General features: G+C 40.9%; 1 protein-coding gene across 2 annotated transcripts in view; it reads left to right on the top strand.

Annotated features, from left to right (window-relative positions):
• LOC126262433 (NBAS subunit of NRZ tethering complex-like) overlaps positions 1-23319 on the top strand; it is a 412445-nt gene that overhangs the window by 363294 nt on the left and 25832 nt on the right. For both annotated transcript variants that reach the window (XM_049959075.1, XM_049959074.1), the window contains exons 38-39: positions 5916-6157; positions 6264-6387. In XM_049959075.1, coding sequence (XP_049815032.1) covers positions 5916-6157; positions 6264-6387 — 366 coding nt within the window. The remainder of the gene's footprint in view (positions 1-5915; positions 6158-6263; positions 6388-23319) is intronic.

The following is a 23319-nucleotide window of genomic DNA, read 5'->3' as shown; positions in this document are numbered from 1 at the left end:
GATTAATTATAAATGTTTGCAAACTCGAATACAGAGTTATTTGCAATAGAAGTAGATAATATATAGGACTACTTCTCTTTAAGGGAAAACTAGATGTAACAAAAAATATTAGTTAGAATATGTGCTACAGTTAACTAAATCTCAAACACCAATTTACTACATGTTGCTCATGAATTATGCAAAGAACAGCGGCAGTTTCCAAAAATTCACAAAAAATGCATGTTCATTTGCGTTGATACACAATGAAATTCAGGGGTGATGTATTCTTGACAAAACTGTGAACCACAAATGCTGAACTGCTACAAAATGAATTATGCATCCAAAACACTCGTACCACTAACTTACAAAAGATAGTTTTGTAAGTGTCTGAAAATTGTCAGAAATAACATGTTTCACACATCGTTTCATACATACTTGTACAATGAAATTAGAGAATAGTTGTTTTGAAAGAGGACATTTAAGTTTAAGCCTGTAATTGACGATAATAGTATGAGTTTATCGTGGCAGTTGTGAATGCTCGAAATTTCACAATGTGTCATTATACAAATGGGCATTGATACAATCAGTGAAAGATTATGCAGAAGCAACGTGATCAGTAAAATAAAGAAATGTAGAACTTCAAATTGGCACATGGTTCCTCTACAAGTGGTCTCACACAAAGGAAAATTCCTAAGTTGTCTTATATATAAATAAACATAATTATTGCATGCATTTTTCACTTAGCTGATCTGTGCACACTTCTGCACTGATGTGCCAAAAAAGAAGACTGCAGCTTTAGTTTATCTTGGTGAAAATCACTAAAATGTGCACCACCAACAAAGCATGTCTTCTGCCTGTTGCAGCTGACAGTGCCAGGTGGTTTGGTCTGCTCCAGGGCTTGATGACGAAATTGTCTGTGTTTTCGCGGTGTGCCCAATGACAGGCAGCTCCCAGGGCATCTTTCCCCCAAGTACTCCATGCCAGCCACAGGAACACATTCATGTTAACTCTGTAGGTCCCTCCTTTAATTCCTATTGGCTCTTGGTTGTGGATTTCCTGCTTTCCTTGCATTCTCCTGTGTGTGTCAACATCGTCTGAGGTGGCAATTGGTACGATTTTGAGCGTTTTTTTCTGTTGTGGGGTTGCCTTTTTAGTTTCTGATAATGGGTCCCTGTTCATTTCACACATCTTTCAGTTGTTTCATTCTTGTCACAGCATTTTTTGTGTTAAGACTCCGCCATTCCACCATCAATCAAATGGAGACACAAAATAATAGTGCATACATTCCAGTCCCAAATGAAAAAGTTTGTTGTGGGTTCTTCACCAGACGAAGCCCTTCTCTGTTTCCTGAGCACATATCCCTTCACACCAATGGGGGAATGGAGACCAGCTGAGTTGCTTCACGGACAGCAGCCACACACGTTCCTTCACTTCCTGTGGCCGGCACTGCACCTGCTGCAGTCTGGTTCATCTGGCCACTTCATGCCAGGATTGCCAGTGTTGGCATGAGGGTTCGGTTGCCAGCCCAAGTGGATACAGGCCACTGTTGTCTGCGACTGGGAGTGCTGACTTTGTGGCATCTGTACAGCCAGTGAGGTGGATGCACCTGTTTGATCAGTTGCACCCCTGCACCATCACTTGCTGCCAGAAGCTACTGGTCGCAGGTGCAGCCTGTCGCCATGGCCCACTCCGCCCCACTCCAACTTGAACCTGGGTTCACCTGTTGTGGAGGCGCTCACGTCTCATTGGCTGCTTCCTCGATGTGTGGCACGCTTAGGCTCCAGCTTCTTGGCACCGGATGCCAGTTTGTCTCATAACTTGGGTCAGTTGCCACAGCCTGTTGTTGCAGTCGGGCCACCTCCACCAGCCCCCTTATTGTCCAAGCCATTGTCACCAGTGGGCCCAGCCGCGTATCCTCTGCACTGGGACCTGCCTGCTGATGACGATACAGAGATGGCGATGGTGCTGTCGTCAGGTTCCGCATGGGCCCAATGCCCTTGGGTGTAACTGCATCCCTATGCCTTCTGGCCCTATGCTCCTGTGTTCAGGCTAGCCCATCCTACCCCTGCCGTCAGCACCAGCTGCCACCATTCTCAATCTGATGAATGTCTGTGTTGTTGGGCCACCGGGGACTCCTCCATCGCCTGGGTGCCCTCTTTGCACGAAGGAGAGTGCATGTGACTGAGTGTGCCAAGGGTATTGTTGCTATGCTTGTGAACTTAAATTAACTGCCAACTGTATTAGTGTGGGCTGACCACTAGAGGCTGCTGAAGGAAGCGTGTACACAGCATGGTCTGCACCACACTGACCAGCGACTCTCACCTATATATGCACGGAGCAGTGCTGACTCTTGTTGACTATGTTCTTTGGGTTTGTACCACTCACATCTGTTATTCTATGTATCGCTTATGTTGCACCATCTGGGCATTTTTTAAATTTTTTTTTATTTTTCTTGTGGAGTTTCAACAGGCTTATTTCTGTCTTTAAAGTTAAGTGTTTGACTTCCAATCTATGAATTTTAAGAGTACTGGAGGATATTTGTCTTGTGGTCTATGGAGACTGTGCAGTCTCATGTTGCATGGCCTTGATATATTTTTGTCAACTGTTCCTGAAGATGTAAAAAATTTCCAACAATTTTTGAGTCTCAAAAACATTTCAATAAAGAATCCTTCAGATACCAGGCAAGAAAATGCATTTGTCACAAGAAATAATGTCTCCCTTACAAGTGCTGTCATCATCATTGTTCTTGCTCATTCACTTTTCCCAATAAAAAGAAGTAAATGATTTCAGGAATCCTTCAAAGGGACATCAAATGTTTCTCTAATCTATTTTGTTTCTTACTTTCAGGGTTAGTGATTACACAGAACATTTGACCATTCTTCAATTTTTTTTTCAAGTTGTATTCAGAAAGCATGAAATACGTATATTTAAATATCAATCAGTTTTCAATTACTATTAAGAGTATATACATCAAGATAAGCAAACAAGTTTCAATTTATGCTTTTTTTATATTTATTTTCTTTTTCTTTTTCATGAAAGGAAGAAATCCACAATTCCTAAAGTAATTGGAATTCTGATAAATTCTTCAGCTCTTAAAAAAGATGGTCACGCTTTATGCAAACTGTTGTCATCATCAATGAGCAGTTCAATTGTAGTTGTAGGCAGTCCTTCCATTCTAAAATGCTGCTACCCCTAGGGGATCCACAGCTCTTTTGTGGGTAAGAGAGTGCATGGGGCCCTGAGCTATTTCAGGCTTTCTTCTCTTGTGGGATGCATTTCTGTCCCAAAATCCACTTCTTCCCATCCTAGCTCCTCCCCCTCCTGACCACCTTCCCCTACCCATCCTCTTTCTCCCTCAGAGTTTCCTTTTATTATGATCCCACTATTCCCTCGGTTCCACTATTCCCTTTTCTTCTTGTGTCTTGTGTTCTACTCTCCCTTTTATTCTGGTCTCCCCCTTTTGACCTCTGTTTCTAAATTGTTTCTGTAGTTTGAGCCATTTGGGGAAGAAATCCCTTCCTACCACCTCTGGCATCGGTTCCTCTTCCCCCACCCTCCTCCTTCCCCACTGTAGACCCCCACTCCCTTGGCTGGGTCACCTGCATATGTAGCCAGTCCATGTGGTGGGGCTGTTACATACCTATCTGGCTTGGCCCCTGACAACACAGGGATCACACTTCTGCTATCTGCTTGCCTTTTTGGGGATATCAAAATTCCCAGCAACAACTGCATGAAAGACATTGCTTACTGAGACTGGATAGTGCCCACATGCCTTCCTCTCCCTGGCTGCCACCTGGGGGTACAACCAAGCCTGCCAGCCTGAAACAAAACCCTTTCCCCCTTTACTTGGTTTGTTCCAGTTTCCATGAAGTTTTTGGGAATGACATGTTGCTGCCATAGGACCACATACACTCTCTTTGCAGGTATGGGGAAAGGTGAGGTGCATTTTTGGCTGTCTTCCTCCTATTTGTGTCCCTGAAATTTCCATAAATGGTGTTATCCTCACCAGCCTGGACTCTATTGCAGAGCATTTTGCTCAACATTTCTACCAGGCCTGAGAGTCAGTACACTATCCTCTCGCATTCCATCTTCTCTAATGGCATCGTGAACAACTCCCTTTATCTTTAGCTTCCCACTGCCTGGAGCCGTATAATGCCCCATTTAGTGAGTGGGAATTCACCAGTGCCCTTGCTCTCTGCAATGACATGGCTCCTGGATCAGGCTGGGCGCACAACCAAATGCTTCAGCACTTATCAATGGATAGCCAATGTCATACATGTGTCCTTTTTAACTGTCTCAGGAGCAAGGGGGAATTCCCTTTCCAATGGCAAGAAAGTGTCATTATTTCCTTTTTTAAATCTGAAAAACTGCCTCTTCAGATGAAACACTATCGTTCAGTCACTTTAGCCAGTGTCGGTGCAAGTTACTTGAAAGTATGGTGAGTTGAAGACTTTATTGGATCCTTCCTGCCCCACGATTGTGGGGTACAATTGGCAGCTTGTGCCTTTTGGAGTAGCCCCGTGATCAGCCTCCTAGCAGAGGCAGAGGTTCCACCATTGCGGGTTCTGCGTCAACAACAGTTGATCGCTTACGCGTTACACATCTGCTGCTCGCTAGAGCACCCGAGCTACCATCTCCTCCTCCTAGATATAGAGATCCACCTACCTCAACAGTGGCCCAGGTCTGGGGTTACAATTGCCATCTGCATCTGGTCACCTTTTTTCTGAACTCCAACTTTCCCCTCTACCACCTCTTCTCTGGCCCCCCTCATGTACACGTTCATGAGCATACTTTGCCCAGGGCTCTGTCTTGATCTGTCACAAAATTCGAAAGACTTGGCTAATCCTGAGGCCTTCTGCCACCAGTTCTTCTCCATTCTTGACTAGGTTCAGGGTTCAATAGTATTTACGCTGATGGCTTGACGGCTCCTCAAGCGGCTTTGCTAACGTTCATGTGGGATGAAATCTGCTTCTTGCCAGATGGCTGCAGTGTTTCCACTGTGGAGCTGGTACCCCTCTCTTGTACTCTTGTGCATATCTGTTCCTGTCCAGTGAGTCCTTCCCCATCTGTAGTGACTGTTTGAGCAGTTTACAAACTATTGACCAATGTTCCCCACACCATCCCTTGGTCCCGACTATCCAGGAGTCCCTTTTTGCCCTCAAACAGCATGGAAGCTTGGTGATCTTTATCTGGACTCCAGGTCACGTTGGGATCCTGGGAAATGAACTCACTGACAGGCTGGCCAAATTGGCTACTGGCAGGCCACCCCTAAAGATCAATATTCCAGAATTGGATCTTGGATTGGTATTGCACTGTCAAGTTCTAAGGATTTGAAATTTGATATTGGAATTTGCAAAACTAGAGATCGTGATAGTCAATTTGATAATCTATTTGTCCATTCCTGACTGAAAATTCGGAAAAAAAGTCATTGTTTAATTTATAGTGAGTCATGTTTTTGTTACACTCAAACATTTGACCAAAGAATAAAACCATTACTATACCTAAGAAAGAAAATATCAATCATTGTTTAAATTATAGAACCTAGATGTTAGTAAGCCAACTTCCAAAAATTCTACTCAGAATTGTTAAAGAAAGGTTAACCAAGATTTAGGAGGAAAACAACTAGGACTTTAGGAAAGGTAAAGGAACCAGGGAAGCTATAATGGCACAGAAAGAAATCTTGAAATGAAGAGGAAAAGTTATGGAAAGTGAGTTCTGATGTGGAAATGAAGCAATGCTGGACATATATTAATATAATTTTTTTTTCCTTCTGTGATTAAGGAATCTATTCTGAAAGTTTAGTTGTAGCTTTTCATCACATCTTTAATGTTGACAGATTCTATATCACAGAGAGATATTACAAACATTACTTTATCTAACTAACTGACTGTAGTAGATTTATGATACAAAAGTTATAATATGTATCTAAATTTCAGAAAAATGTGATGCCTTCAGGTGCAAGAAGTAAAAGCTTGCTTTTGAGTCGTATAAGGGCTGTTGTAGACCTTGCATGGTCTCACATCAAATTGGTGGTCTGTGAGTCAGACTTTTCCACAGTAGAAGCAGAAATATCACTGTTTCATAAGCTTCTTGCAACTGCAGAATCATGGCAACAGCTGAAATTGCTGAAAAATGTGTTAGACCACTGGCAAACATTCCAGGATTCTACTACCTCTGGGTATGTATGACAACAAAACAGTCAGTAATTTTAATATGCTTCTTTTTAGTATTATTTATACCTATGTACAGAGAACATAAGTTCTGTCAAATTCTTGATGTTTCAGAAACAAAACATCGGACCCATGGATGCTACTTCTTTATAAAATTTTACATTTCAAGGGTGAACATTTGGATTCAGTTCTGGATGCTGTAGAAGAAGTATGTAAAGGGAAGAAATTTGGTGAAATGGTGAGTCAGCTGTATGACATTTATTGCAGTATAAATAAAAAGTAGTGAGGAAAAGGAAAGGCTATAGCTGACATACACTGGACATCCCTCATAAGAGTCTTGCAATTTTGTTTTTGCATTGTGTAGCTGGAGTCACCCCAAATGAATACTGCTCATCATGTCTTTTATGTGATGCCCAGTGTCTATGAAAAGCATCCACCGTTTTGTTTTCTGTTAAGAATTTTATAGTGCGATATTTGTTTCATTGATATGTGTTAACAGGGATAGTAAAATAACATCAATCACCAGTACTCCGGCAGTGACAGAGCAGACCTACTACATGGTGGTATCAGTCTGTGTGGGTCAGAACGGTGCTGTCATTGATGGAGGAGAGCTGGTTATTGTTCGTGTTTTACTGTCTGTTAAAGCATCAACAAAAGCAAAACAGGGGTAATGGAATGTAGTCGAATTAAGTTGGGTGATGCTGAGGGAATTAGATTAGGAAATGAGACACTTAAAGTAGTAAAGGAGTTTTGCTATTTGGGGAGCAAAATAACAGATGATGGTCGAAGTAGAGAGGATATAAAATGTAGACTGGCAATGGGAAGGAAAGCGTTTCTGAAGAAGAGAAATTTGTTAACATCGAGTATATATTTAAGTGTCAGGAAGTCATTTCTGAAAGTATTTGTATGGAGTGTAGCCATGTATGGAAGTGAAACATGGACGGTAAATAGTTTGGACAAGAAGAGAATAGAAGCTTTCGAAATGTGGTGCTACAGAAGAATGCTGAAGATTAGATGGGTAGATCACATAACTAATGAGGAAGTATTGAATAGGATTGGGGAGAGGAGAAGTTTGTGGCGCAGCTTGACCAGAAGGAGGGATCGTTTGGTAGGACATGTTCTGAAGCATCAAGGGATCACAAATTTAGTATTGGATGGCAGCGTGGAGGGTAAAAATCATAGAGGGAGACCAAGAGATGAATACACTAAGCAGATTCAGAAGGATATAGGTTGCAGTAGGTACTGGGAGATGAAGAAGCTTGCACAGGGTAGAGTAGCATGGAGAGCTGCATCAAACCAGTCTCAGGACTGAAGACCACAACAACAACAACAACAATACATATAGATAAAATAAATATCACAATAGCCTAATTTGGGGCCACTGTATCAAATGGGCGTGTAATATTCCACTTTACAATAAATTTTGTTTGTAACAGAAAACAAAGCCACACGTTCTCTCCACACTGGGCATAGCATGGAAGATGTGATGAGCAGTATTTTATTGTGCTAACTCCAGCTTCACATTGCAAAAACAAAATTCCAAATATTTGCTGAAACACCATAGAAAATGCACCCGATGACTATTAGGAGGGACATGATAGGTGGGTATGCCAGCTGTCAATCATCTGCATGTGAATGGCTGCCTTTCCTTATTTGTGTTTTTGTTATCATTATCATAATGCTAATGGCAGTCATCCACATTTGTAAGTATAGTATTTAAAAGTCATCCATGAGTGTTATTGAGTTTGGAATTTGAGTATTTCAGAATTTGATCTTAACCTGGCTTTATTTTTAAGTTTGTATCCATCATTTTTCAGTAGTTTCAAAGCATCCTGAAGAAGAAGAAGAAGAAGAAGAAGTGCAAGTAGTAGTAGTAGTAGTAGTAGTTGATGTTGTTTTATTCACATGCAGATCACTTTGACAAGGACATTCTGTTGTAAATTCTGTCTATGGTGGGTAAAGTTTATCATGTTTCATCTTTCATTACAATTGTAGAAACAGGAGCACCACACAGTGCCTAAGTATTAAATCACATAATTGTGGCCAGAATTCTTTGTAGTGTAATGAAATTTTTGTTTTGGTATGGGCATGGTGGGGAGAGACTGCAATTGCGACAAAAATACAACATTAAAGATTATTAGATTAAACAGAGAATTTGAAAAGTTTGTTGTTATTCTTGTGTTCCAATGACATCAAGAACGTGGATCATGGGGGTTATTGAGCACACTGGCCTCCACCACTCAAAGATAACTTTGAGAAAAATACATATGTTTACTGCTAGACAGTTTCCAAACATTACACTTTAGTAATTAGTTCTGCAGTGACACATAAAGTTTAGTTCATTGCTTGTACATATCTCCATTCGGTGTAACTCTGAGTAATTTTCTTCCTGACGCTGCTGCTGAAGTCGTCATCTCGGTCCATCTCATCTGCTAACTGGATCTAGTTACGTGAATTCGCTGAAATAATCCAGGTATCAAGTCATTTTATAGTGTTTTATTGATGACAGGCTGCACCACTTCTTGGTGGGAGCCCACTCCACATAACAGGCTACATAGACACAAAACCGTAGTACAACAATTAGATTATTACACTGATGTGCGACACAGTGTTGGTATCTGTGAACTGTCTCCAACTGAGCTTTTCTGAGCCTTCTGCTCTCCCTATTTAAATGCTCTTAACAATCAAGTTAACAAAACTATTGTGCAAAGTTATAAAATTGACAATTAAAAGTTCAAAGTTATTATGAATAACTACACACAAAACCTTTCTTATTTTATGCCCAAACTGGTGTATACAATATAAAAGGTTTTTACATAAGATATACAGGGTGTTACAAAAAGGTACGGCCAAACTTTCAGGAAACATTCCTCACACGCAAATAAAGAACAGATGTTATGTGGACATGTGTCCGGAAATGCTTAATTTCCATGTTAGAGCTCGGAAACGCTTAATTTCCATGTTAGAGCTCATTTTAGTTTCGTCAGTATGTACTTTACTTCCTCGATTCACCGCCAGTTGGCCCAATTGAAGGAAGGTAATGTTGACTTCTGTGCTTGTGTTGACATGCGACTCAGTGCTCTACAGTACTAGCATCAAGCACATCAGTACATAGCATCAACAGGTTAGTGTTCATCACGAACGTGGTTTTGCAGTCAGTACAATGTTTACAAATGCGGAGTTGGCAGATGCCCATTTGATGTATGGACTAGCACGGGGCAATAGCCGTGGCGCGGCACGTTTGTATCGAGACAGATGTCCAGAACGAAGGTGTCCCGACAGGAAGACATTTGAAGCAATTGATTGGCGTCTTAGGGAGCACGGAACATTCCAGCCTATGACTCGCGGCTGGGGAAGACCTAGAATGACGAGGACACCTGCAATGGATGAGGCAATTCTTCGTGCAATTGACGATAACCCTAATGTCAGCGTCAGAGAAGTTGCTGCTGTACAAGGTAACGTTGACCAAGTCACTGTATGGAGACTGCTATGGGAGAACCAGTTGTTTCCGTGCCATGTACAGCTTGTGCAGGCACTATCAGCAGCTGATTGGCCTCCACAGGTACACTTCTGCGAATGGTTCATCCAACAATGTGTCAATCCTCATTTCATTGCGAAAGTTCTCTTTACAACATGATCAAATTGTAAATTTTCACAATCAACATGTGTGGGCTGACGAGAATCCGCACGCAATTGTGCAATCACGTCATCAACACAGATTTTCTGTGAACGTTTGGGCATGCATTGTTAGTGATGTTTTGATTGGGCCCCATGTTCTTCCACCTATGCTCAATGGAGCAAGTTATCATGATTTCATACGGGATACTCTACCTGTGCTGCTAGAACATGTGCCTTTACAAGTACGACACAACATGTGGTTCATGCACGATGGATCTCCTGCACATTTCAGTCGAAGTGTTCGTACGCTTCTCAACAACAGATTCGGTGGCCGATGGATTGGTAGAGGCAGACCATTTCCATGGCCTCCAAGCTCTCCTGACCTCAACCCTCTTGACTTTCATTTATGGGGGCATTTGAAAGATCTTGTCTATGCAAACCCGATACCAAATGTAGAGACTCTTCGTGCTTGTATTGTGGACGGCTGTGATACAATACGCCATTCTCCAGGGCTGCATCAGTGCATCAGGGATTCCATACAACGGAGGGTGGATGCATGTATCCTCGCTAACGGAGGACATTTTGAACATTTCCTGTAACAAAGTGTTTGAAGTCACGCTGGTACATTCTGTTGCTGTGTGTTTCCATTCCATGATTAATGTGATTCGAAGAGAAGTAATAAAATGAGCTCTAACATGGAAAGTAAACGTTTCCGGACACATGTCCGCATAACATATTTTCTTTTTATGTGTGTGAGGAATGTTTCCTGAAAGTTTGGCCGTAACTTTTTGTAAAATAGTGAAAAACAACACCGACAACCCAATTTTTCTTAAATATGGCTTCATTAGTGAATGCAAAATAACGCTAGCATATATTGAACAAACATGACATGCAAGTAAATGAATGAAATAATAAATGTTATGGTGCAGTAGCATAAACTTAATAATCAGGTCTTCAGTATAAAATTATTCCATCTGATTATAAATATAGTAGTTGACATTACATAACATTGTTTTTGTCCTTGGTTTGCAAATGCCATATCCTACTTCCTTATGTATCAGAAGTATGAAAAATGCCATTTAACCAACTCAAACTTTGCCTTTATTAATAAGACAGTAATATTTTAAAGTTACCTATTTCAGATCTGGAAAGATGGGAAGTTACATTTTCTTTTGGATGATGAAACTTAAAAAACTTGCATGTATATTAAATTTGACCTATGTGAAGCGGAAGTGAAGAACTCTCTGAGATTTATGATTGTACCGCAAATCACTTTGGAGACTCAACCCCCAGATGTGAGCTTCCTTTATGTTTACTTTATACTGCCTGAGACAGCTATTTTCAAAATCCAGTATATCTTGGTGGAAGCATTCCCCTTGCTATTCTGAAAATGCTTCCAGGTTCTCTGTGAATGTATGTAGAATAGCATCGAGAATATAAGGCCTCTTGGGAAATTTTCATTACAAGCTTCTAGAACTTGTAGAGGAGAGTGAATATACAATATTTTGAATAGGAACCCATGTCGAGAAATGTCATCCAACGGTGCTACAGAGTGTCAAAATTATAAGTGCCAGTGCCTGTAAATGTATGTATATACAGGGTGATTCTGTGATAGTGTTACAAACTTTCGAAGATGACAGAGAAAGATAAATGTATTAATTTTAGTTAAGGTTCACCTACCAGAAAGTAATGAGTCCAAAGCTGTAAGCAAAAACTGTTCCGATACACTGGTACCGTTGATACTAAAATGGTAGAGTAGGCAACTTTCAGAGGTGGTAGTGTGGATCGAAACAAGGAAAGAATGTCCAGTAAACGTGGGCTCTAAAATGTACACCTTAGTGGCTATGAACACTTGTTCATCTTTGCTACTGTGTAACATATCTCTATTGAGCAAGTGCTTAATGTATGCATTTTAGAACACATGTTTACTATACTTTTTTCTTGTTTTGGTCCATAGTGCCCCCTCTGAAAGTTGCCTACCCTACAATCATAGAAACAACAGTACCAGTACATGTATTCCACTGCCAGAAGCATCAGAATAGTTTTTGCATATAACTTTCGACTCGTTTGTTTCCAATTTAGGACCCTTAACCTCAGCTGGATACATTCATCCTTCTCCAGCTTCGTAGAAAGTCTGTGTCATCATCACAGAATCATTCTGTATATATACATACATTTACAGGTGCATCTGTAACTTTGACGATCTGTAGTGTTGCTGGATGATGTTTGGGCATGGGTTTGTAATGGGAATTTCCTAACACCCTATAGACTTTGTGGGCCTTTGTGCACCTTATTACACTGAAGTTCTTCACTGCAGCCTTGACATACTCCACATAGTTTTTGGTTTTATAATTGCCCAAGCCCTAAATTACTGCTATAGTGCAATTCAGAGCAACTTTCTCTTCTCTTTTTGCTGAGCATCTTTGGGATTTCCTCGCATTATGTTATCATCTTCATCTGTGGTACCACAAATGCACAGTCCTCGACCTTTACCTCAGACAGTTGGGAAAGAAGACTGAGAGGTATTTGAAGGCTGGCGGACCCTTATTCAGACCTGTAAAAAAACTGCTTCATTAGGCTGTCAGCACCTTATTGGTTCTACCAGTAGTTCCCACTTGACATTATTCTTTCCCACACAGAATTCATTTCTCTTTGGCCAGTCTTCCTTCTTATAGTGAGCCTTAGTGCCGCTTCTGCCCTAAGGCAAAGAAAGCAGGGGAATGTAGTAAAACCATTTGTGAGACACATCATTTTAAAGTATCCTATTACCTCTGATCCATATTCACCCTTATTGGAGGATTCCATCAAGAATTTGACACTTTTCAGTTCTCTTTAAAATGGACTGAATGAACCAGAGGAAGAGACGAATGTTCTTCCAGTTATGGAGTAAAACAGCTTTGAGGCTTTTTTTATCAACTGTTTATGAGTAGGCACCACTTGTTTGGATCGAAATCTATTCCAATAGCATCAGACAAGCCGTTTTGAAGAGAAAAGAAAGCTGAAAAAAAACTGTGATGCTTTATGTGTTCTGACACTTGCACACTTTTGTCTACCAAGTTCCACTGCTGTAATCTCGATGCCAGGAGCTTGGCATTTGACGTGTTCGGGCCAAGGTTTCAACTCAAAATGTGATAGGTTTAGGGTTGTATGGTCTCCTGTCAGCTGAAAATTCTGAATCTGCCACTTCTCATTCACTCTGTGAACTCTGTTCTGAATATAACTGCTGTGTTTGCAGAGGTGTGGGCACAGGGAGTTCTAGGCAGTGTGGCACTGTAGCAATGGACGAGACCCCAGATAATATCATCAGGTACATTCTTCGCCCTCCAAAATCTGGAATGGCCCGTTGTGCAGAAATAACAGTTCGAGTAAAAAGTTGGCTCTCTTCAAATTCTTGGGGACAGCAGACATCGTGGGTTTATTTTCATTTCCATACTAACCTGACAAGGATTGAAAGAAAAAACTTTTATAACATAAATACAGTTCGTTATTTCACTTCTGAACAACAACAACAACAACAATAATTAAACAGTTTGTTAAAATAGTTTTGAAAATACACTTGCTGCCAAAGAAAAAAGTGAAGCACCCACAAAATATGGTCACATGTCAGTGTAACTTACACGTACACTTCATTGGTGGGTATGTAAGTGATCAGAGTTGCAGTTCTCAGTGACAGGTTGAACAGCCACTAGAGGGAATTAGTGTTGTTACCAGGCCTGGTAGGAGTAGGTTTAATAATGAGTAGGTTTAATAATGAATAAAAAAATAGGAGTATGGGTAAGCTACTACAAACGGCATAGTGAACGCATTATTGCGGCCAAGATAGACATGAAGCCCACGTCTACTACAGTAGTACATGTTTATATGCCAACTAGCTCTCCAGATGATGAAGAAATTAAATGCAATGTATGAGAAGATAAAAGAAATTATTCAGGTAGTGAAGGAAGATGAAAATTTAATAGTCATGGGTGACTGGAATTTGAGAGTAGGAAAAGGGAGAGAAGGAAACATAATAGGTGAATATGGATTTGGGCTAAGAAATGAAAGAGGAAACCGCCTGGTAGAATTTTGGGCAGAGCATAACTTAATCATAGCTAACACGTGGTTCAAGAATCATGAAAGAAGGTTGTATTCATGGAAGAACCCTGGAGATACTAAAAGGTATCAGATAGATTATATAATGGTAAGACAGAGATTTAGGAACCAGGTTTTAAATTGTAAGACATTTCCAGGGTCAGATGTGGACTCTGACCACAATCTATTGGTTATGAACTGTAGATTAAAACTGAAGAAACTGCAAAAAGGTGGGAATTTAAGGAGATGGGACCTGGATAAACTGAAAGACCCAGAGGTTGCACAGAGTTTCAGGGAGAGCATAAGGGAACAATTGACAGGAATGGGGGAAAGAAATACAGTAGAAGAAGAATGGGTAGCTTTGAGGGATGAAATAGTGAAGGCAGCAGAGGATCAAATAGGTAAAAAGATGAGGGCTAGTAGAAACCCGTGGGTAACAGAAGAAATATTGAATTTAATTGATGAAAGGAGAAAATATAAAAATGCAGTAAATGAAACAGGCAAAAAGGAATACAAATGTCTCAAAAATGAAATGCAAAATGGCTAAGCAGGGATGGCTAGAGGACAAATGTAACGATGTAGAGGCTTGTCTCACTAGGGGTAAGATAGATACTGCCTACAGGAAAATTAAAGAGACCTTTGGAGAGAAGAGATGCACTTGTATGAATATCAAGAGCTCAGATGGCAACCCAGTTCTAAGCAAAGAAGGGAAGACAGAAAGGTGGAAGGAGTATATAGAGGGTTTATACAAGGGCGATGTACTTGAGGACAATATTATGGAAATGGAAGAGGATGTACATGAAGATGAAATGGCAGATATGATACTGCGTGAAGAGTTTGAGAGAGCACTGAAAGACCTGAGTCGAAACAAGGCCCCAGGAGTAGACAACATTCCATTAGAACTACTGATGGCCTTGGGAGAGCCAGTCCTCACAAAACTCTACCATCTGGTCAGCAAGATGTTATGAGACTGGCGAAATACCGTCAGACTTCAAGAAGAATATAATAATTCCAATCCCAAAGAAAGCGGGTGTTGACAGATGTGAAAATTACCGAACTATCAGTTTAATAAGTCACAGCTGCAAAATACTAATGCGAATTCTTTACAGATGAATGGAAAAACTGATAGAAACCGACCTTGGGCAAGATCAGTTTGGATTCCAGAGAAATGTTGGAACACATGAGGCAATACTGAACCTACGACTTATCTTAGAAGAAAGATTAAGGAAAGGCAAACCTACGTTTCTAGCATTTGTAGACTTAGAGAAAGCTTTTGACAATGTTGACTGGAATACTCTCTTTCAAATTCTGAAGGCGGCAAGGGTAAAATACAGGGAGCGAAAGGCTATTTACAATTTGTACAGAAAGCAGATGGCAGTTATAAGAGTCGAGGGGCATGAAAGGGAAGCAGTGGTTGGGAAAGGAGTGAGACAGGGTTGTAGCCTCTCCCCGATGTTATTCAATCTGTATGTTGAGCAAGCAATAAAGGAAACAAAAGAAAAGTTCAGAGTAGGTATTAAAATCCATGGAGAAGAAATAAAAACTTTGAGGTTCGCCGATGACATTGTAATTCTGTCAGAGACAGCAAAGGACTTGGAAGAGCAGCTGAACAGAATGGACAGTGTCTTGAAAGGAGGGTATAAGATGAACATCAACAAAAGGAAAATGAGGATAATGGAATGTAGTCGAATTAAATAGGGTGATGCTGAGGGCATTAGATTAGGAAATGAGACACTTAAAGTAGTAAAGGAGTTTTGCTATTTGGGGAGCAAAATAACTGATGATGGTCGAAGTAGAGAGGATATAAAATGTAGACTGGCAATGGCAAGGAAAGCATTTCTGAAGAAGAGAATTTTGTTAACAGCGAGTATAGATTTAAGTGTCAGGAAGTCGTTTCTGAAAGTATTTGTATGGAGTGTAGCCATGTATGGAAGTGAAACGTGGACGATAAATAGTTTGGACAAGAGGAGAATAGAAGCTTTCGAAGTGTGGTGCTACAGAAGAATGTTGAAGATTAGATGAATAGATCACATAACTAATGAGGAGGTATCGAATAGCATTGGGGAGAAGAGGAGCTTGTGGCACAACTTGACTAGAAGAAGGGATCGGTTGGTAGGACATGTTCTGAGACATCGAGGGATCACCAATTTAGTATTGGAGGGCAGCATGGAGGGTAAAAATCGTAGAGGGAGACCAAGAGATGAATACACTAAGCAGATTCAGAAGGATGTAGGCTGCAGTAGGTACTGGGAGATGAAGCAGCTTGCATACGATAGAGTAGCATGGAGAGCTGCATCAAACCAGTCTCAGAATTGAAGACCACAACAACCAGACCTAGTAGGGCACATTAGGGGTGTAAACAGCAACAGGTATTAAGTGTTCATTGTGAAGGGCACAAAAATGGTGCATATTCATGTGGACAACAACATCAGCAACTGATGGAAGTTGTAGAGGTGCCTCATTGTGGGGCTACTTTTGGCCGACTGGTCAAATTGTGCAATATTCGGATTTGTGGGGCATTCACGTGCGACAGTGGGCTGATGTCGGACTGCGTGGGAATGCAAAGATGAGCACACTCATTGCCAGTGTTCTAGTCGACCATTTTTGACCACCTTAAGAGAGGATTGGTTTATTGTGCACTAATCACATCGTAAATACGTCTGCACCTGCCATCTGAAAACAAGTAATGGATTCCCTGCAACATTTTGTGTCCTCCTGGATCAGTGATTGGAAACCAGCAGCAACCAGGCTTGGGCTTTACTGACCCATCCATAGGCTTCCGTTAACACAAAAACACAAACAGCTGCATTTGGAGTGGTGCCATGACCATGAAGCATGGTCTGCTGATGAAAAGTGTCACACTGTGTTCAACAATGAATTGCAGTTCTGCAATACCCTGGACGACAGTCAACAAGTAGGCAGCGACCAGAGGAGAGGACCCTTTCTTCTAATGTTTGGAGAGGCATAATGGTGAGGTGTCAGAGTGTGAGGAGCCGTCGGGTACAGTTCAGGTCACTGCTGACCATGATTGATGGAATGCTGACAGCACAGCAGTATGTCATGGATATCATGTATTCTCATGCATTTACTCTCGTGTGACAGTATTGTGGTGCGATTTCTGAACAGTACAGTGCTTGTCCTCACGTGGCACATTTCTCTATGAACTGTCTGCATGACGTTGAGAAACTCCTGTGGCAGAAAGATACCCATATCTGTCCCTGATAGAACCTGTGCGGAACAAGCTTGGATGTCCATTTCATTCCAGTGCCAGTATCCAGGATATTGAGGATAAGTTTCAACAGTTGTGGCCAGCTTGCCTCAGAAGACGATATGACAGCTGCACGACACCCTTTTCAACTAATCAGTGCATGCATCCTGGAGACGGGGGATGCAACTTTGCACTGATAAGCGGGCTTGTACTGCCAAGTTCTTTCTAAATTGAGCTTGATATTGTAATAATTGAAATAACATCACATGCAGTCACAGCCCCCATAAAGTTTCGTTTCATTTGCTCTTCCCCTTCTAGGTGCTTCACTTTCTTTGACAGGCAATATACAACAAAATATTGTCCATCATACCTTCTGTGGCTCTTGCACAATGCTCACAAATGAAATGAATTTCCCGGAATTTGTCTTGATTCCCAACAGGTACACCACAGAATGCTTTGTAGGCCTCATAAATCTTAAGAGGTGTTTAAACTGAGAACTATTTAGCTCTTGTCTTGACAAAATGGGCACATACATAGCAAAATTTATCTTTTGCATGCTTTCAGTCCCTTGATGCCATCTTCTAAGAATGTAAATAATCCTTTCAGACAATCTGAGATCAATTGAACTAGTGAACATAAGGTCGTATTACTTCACTGAAGTATCAGAAATACGCTGAAAAACTGAAAAATACAGAATTATTAAATTTCAATGTCTTGTTTAATAGAAGCAAAGTTTATGGGGAATAATAGATATTTCCACACTCTTTAGATGTATACCATTGGGAAATAACAGTCAAAACATAAAAACAAGCAAAAGTCGAAACCTGGTACACACTGGTAGGTACCATTGGCTGCCTGCTGCAATAGACAGTAAAGCGAAATACATGAACACAGAATTTCTCTAATGCATTGCAGGGAACTGACGCCTGAATAGTGCTACACCTGTAACAGTAGTGCTACTGGCATAAAGAAAACAATTACAGTCTTCAAAACATAAAAATGAGCCCAAATTTGGAACACCAAAAGAGAAACTGTACACATTGGTAGTAAAAAAAAATCCTCTGAAGATAAAGTGGACTGCCACATCCAGTACAATTATTTATTATTTGATAAAATATCGTCCATTTCCTTTTACAGTTACTCTTGGTCCTTGCCATTTTTTGTGTTTGTTTTCCACTTGGATTTATTAAAGACAAATGCATTGTTCTTCTCAACAAATTCTCCTGTTGCATAACCTCTGTAATTTCTGCAATCATACTGAAAGTTCCCTGCTGAAGACTTGTTCAGTAGTATGAGTTACAAAGGTATGAATAAAACTGTTTGAAGGGGTGTATAGGTATAACAGTGGACTCTCATTCAGGAGGATAGTGTGTATGGGTTACTACTATTGATAGGTGTATAGCAACGTTGAACATACCCCTTACACATCACAGGTTCTCTAGCCCTTACGGAAATGAACACCCCTTTTCCAATGTGGGCATTATCTTTCTTATTTTATGTTCAACAATTCCCACTTGTTACCAGTCATGCACCAGTATGAGATTGGGAGCAGACATCAGGAATGAGATGTGCATACTCATTTTAAACTCCTTAGATGTCATCTCCAAATTTGATGTCCCCAACACTCTTAGAGACTTGACTCGCCAATCTTTGCTGCTGCCCATTTAAATGAAAACTCATTACTAGAGTCAGTCATTGGGTACAAGTGGTTTATAACAGTATAGAAAGGAAAGTGAATACACAAGTTTCGAAAGTATAACTCTGGACTTGTGGCCTTGCCACTACATACTCAAGTGCTCGGCATGACAGTTATTATTTACCAATACAAGGACTGATCGTTTTAGCAGTGAATATGGCTCTGTTTACTCTCCATAGTCTCACAGCCACTGCTTTTTCAGAGGCAATCTTGTTCAAAGAGTCTACCATTTTCACCCCATCAGTACTACACTAAAACGGCAAGATCATGCACCCAACTTATGCTCCTGCATACTTTAGTCAGAGGAACGAGTGGACGAGCAGGAAGCGACCTCAGTGCTACAATTCTCTGATCCAGCAGGAAGGAAGGTAGTCAGTAGAGCACTGATGCGAAAGCAGTGCTTCGATTTCTGATTTATGCAGCTTTCAACACTGGTCATGTACTCACTCCGTTTCTGGTGCCTGTTGGGGAGTCATTGTTCAAGTTTCTGCATGTCTGTCACAAGTCAATGCATCACACCAAAATTATTTCAATAGTTGCTAAAGTGACACATTATATGTTTGGAAACATTATGTTGATAGATAGGGTAACAGTGAGTTCTGACACGTAAAGATATGTGAAAGGTGCATGCAGTAATACATAAAATGGGTGGACGAATCAGTATTGGTGTCATTAATCAGTAGATTTCATTGGTGGAAACCATTGTAAAGAAAGGTTACAGCGGTCAGTTATAATCTGGAAGATTAATTCAGAACAGCAATGCAGCAATGGCAAACTTGGTGTGAAAATGGACTACATGTGACTGTTACTAGCATGCTAACATTGAAATATTGGGAAGTGTGTTACATGCAAAAAAATTCAGTAACTAAGTAAAGTGGTCTATTCTCTTAGCCTTTCAAAGCAATATCCTTCCATTTAAAACTCAAGAACTTTAATATTTGGTTAGTAAAGAAAGACATTCTCGTATTGGGCTACATGGTTAGGTTCGTTTAGCAACAAAACGTATTCTTAATGTTACCCATCATATACCCATGACCAATAGCCAAAAAAATTAAAATACAGAGGGAGTGGAGGTTTACAGGTTGTAATATTATAGACACCTAGGTTTAGGTTTCCTGATGTTTCCCTAAATTGCTTGAAGCAAATGCCAGGAAAGTTCCTTTGAAAGAAGACAAAGGGTTTATTTCCTTCTGCCTCTACATCAAAATTTGAATACATTAGCACATAAAGTTGTTATTGCCATAGAATATATTTTGTTTATTGTGAAAATGTGTTGTTATTCTGCCTGAGATTTTTTTCATAATATTGTCCTTAATTTCGTTTTTTTGTGGGAAAAAAAGCAAACCTGAATTTCCTCCCCGCTCTATTGTAATAAAACATATGTCATGATTTTTATCCTATTCATTGTTTATTTTATTGATATACTTTGGATAACCTTACTACATACCATTTTTGTCTTATTTAGTTCCCCTTCTCCACCATCTTGTCTATCTTTTTGGATTTATTTGTTTGTTTTTGTTTTACACATCTAGTTTCATAGGACCAAATTGAGGAGCAAATATCAAAGGTCATGGAACACATTAGTACATGAAATTGAAACATAAAAGTAGTAACAGATAAAATAAAATGTTTATGAACTCAAAAAAGACAAGCCATAAGTTTATGTAAACACAGTCAGTAATATAACACAAGAATCACCTTAATGTTTCAAGTAACTTCTCGACAGAATAGAAGGAGTGATCCAAGAGAAAACTACTCAGTTTAGTAACAGGTATAACAACTTAGGCTTCCGTGGCCGGTGTCATAGTGATTAAAATTCATCTGGGTATTATGCCGCGTCATTGCTAAAAACTAACAACAATAATAGACTAAAACTGACATTTCGGCTGAATTGCAACAGCCTTCCTCAGGGCATGACTGGTATTGAATGGGGATAGGTGCTTCTATTTATTACAGACTATCGATGTTTGACGTCACTGATGTAAAACTTTTAATTGGCCCTCTAATATGACTGGCTAGTCATGACGTAAGGGAAGATGGAAGGAAAGAGGCTATTTGTGGATGTCCATGTTGTCAACGATTGGTAGCTGTCCACCAATCAGCTTTCGGCTTCTGGTCGGCAAGTTTTCCTCCTGGTGTGCATGGAAATGGACTGACAGTTGCTCTACAGCTGTTTGTGCAGATACATCTGTGTCCCGTGTAGCTTCTGCCCTGCGACCACTCGCGGCCCGTTGTACTGGGATGGCCGGCAGCTAGGACACCGGGAGTTTGTAGCCATCTTCTCTGTTGATGTTGTCAGGCTGCTTAATAATTTTGATCGCCTCCTGTATTATGCGTTCTCGCATCCACGATTCTTTTTCCAGTACTCGCGCTTCCTGGAACCTGATAGGTTGTCCACAGTCACAGTGAAGTTCCGCTATCGCTGATTTATTACGTTGTTGTAATCGTACATAGCGTTTGTGTTCTGATACTCATAAGCTGACAGGTCTCACTGTTTCTCCTATGTAGTTAGCTCCGCACTCACACCGTAGTTCGTAAACACCTGCAGAGTTAAGATTGTTGACTACATCCTTGGTGGAACCTAACATTTCGTGGATCCTGTGACTGCTTCGAAAAATCAGTCTGAAACCTCATCGGCAGAAGACGTTGTCTAGCTGTTCACTGAAGCCTTTTACGTATGGTAAGTGTACCAGTGGAAGCTTCTCTTCTGTGCCTCCTTCTCGTGTTCTGCTTCCTTTCGTTTTAGCTACCTTTCTTACGATGTTGTCATCATAGCCATTGGCACGAAAAGTGTGTTGTAGTTCCTTTAATTCTTCTTTGAAGTTATTGTCATCGCTTATCTGGTAGGCTCGGGCAGTTAACGTATGCAGAACAGAATACTTTTGAGCTGGGTGGTTGTAGCTCTCCGCATGCAGGTACCGATTAGTGTGCATTGGTTTTCGGTACACTTTGTGTCCGAGTTTACCTTCGGCAGCTCTGTATACTTCCACATCCAGAAATGGCAAGGTACCATTGTTTTCAGTATCATGCGTGAACGGAAGATGTCAGCAGCTACAGGGGAGAGCGTGGAACCCATTGCTACTCCATCTAACTGTTCATAATATTTTCCCCGCCAGGTGAAGTATGTAGATGACAGGCATAAGCGCATGAGATTGCAGATATCTGGTGGGATCCGATCCTGTAGAATGCGCATAGTCTCCTCAATAGGTATGTTAGTGAAGAGAGACTTGATGTCAAAATTGACCGTAATGACTGATGGCTTTATTCGCTGTTCCCTAATCAGTTGTATGAAGTGGGAAGAGTCTTTAACGTAGGAGTCTGTTTGTCCCACAATACGGCGTAACTTAGGTGAAGGACACTTCTGAATATGAAAAGATTCCCATTTACAGAGTACCAAGGAATGACCCAACGATGAGGATAGGCAGAAATACTAAGGGCCTTGTAAAGGACTCGAGAATTGATGCTGACACAGCTAAGAGACTAATTGCCAAGGTGCCTGTTCCTCCTAGAATCTACGGAGTACCTAAGCTCCATAAGGAGGGTTATCCGCCCATAGTGAACAGAATAGATTCACCTACGTATTATGTTGCGAAACATCTGGCACCTAAGTTACGCTGTCTTGTGGGACAAACAGACTCCTATGTGAAAGACTCTTCCCACTTCATACAACTGATTAGGGAACAGCGAATAAAGCCATCAGACATTATGGTTAGTTTTGACATCAGGTCTCTCTTCACTAACATACATATTGAGGAGACTATGCGCATTCTACAGGACCGGATCCCACCAGGTATCTGCAATCTGGTGCGCTTATGCCTGTCATCTACGTCTGTCTGGCGGGGAAAATATTACGAACAGTTAGATGGTGTGGCAACGGGTTCCACGCTCCCCCCAGTAGCAGCGGATATCTTCATGGAAGCCTTTGAGCAATATATAAACTTCACACATGAGACTGAAAACAATGGTACCTTGCCATTTATGGATGTGGAAGTATACAGAGCTGCCGAAGGTAAACTGGGACACAAAGTGTACTGGAAACCAACACACACTAATTGGTACCTGCACGTGGAGAGCCACCACCACCCACCTCAAAAGTATTCTGTTCTGCATACGTTAACTGCCCGAGCCTACTGGATAAGCGATGAAAATATCATCAAAGAGGAATTAAAGGACCTACAACACACGTTTTGTGCCAACAGCTATGATGACAACATCATAAGAAAGGTAGCTAAAACGAAAGGGAGCAGAACACGAGAAGAAGGCAAAGAAGAGAAGCTTCCACTGGTTCACTTACCATATGTAAAAGGTGTCAGTGAATGGCTAGGCAATGTCTTCTGCCGACGAGCTTTCAAACTGATTTTTCGAAGCAGTCACAGGATCCACGAAATGTTAGGTTCCACCAAGGATGTAGTCAACAATCATAACACTGCAAGTGTTTACGAACTACAGTGTGAGTGCGGAGCTACCTACATAGGAGAAACAGGGAGACCTGTCAGCTTACGAGTAGCAGAACACAAACGCTATGTACAATTAGAACAACATAATAAATCGGTGATAGCGGAACACCACTGTGACTG

This window comes from Schistocerca nitens, chromosome 6 (genome assembly GCF_023898315.1).
Source record: "Schistocerca nitens isolate TAMUIC-IGC-003100 chromosome 6, iqSchNite1.1, whole genome shotgun sequence".
NCBI classification, from domain to species: domain Eukaryota; kingdom Metazoa; phylum Arthropoda; class Insecta; order Orthoptera; family Acrididae; genus Schistocerca; species Schistocerca nitens.
The sequence above is the reverse complement of the archived record's forward strand: the minus strand, read 5'-3'. Positions and strand labels throughout refer to the sequence as shown.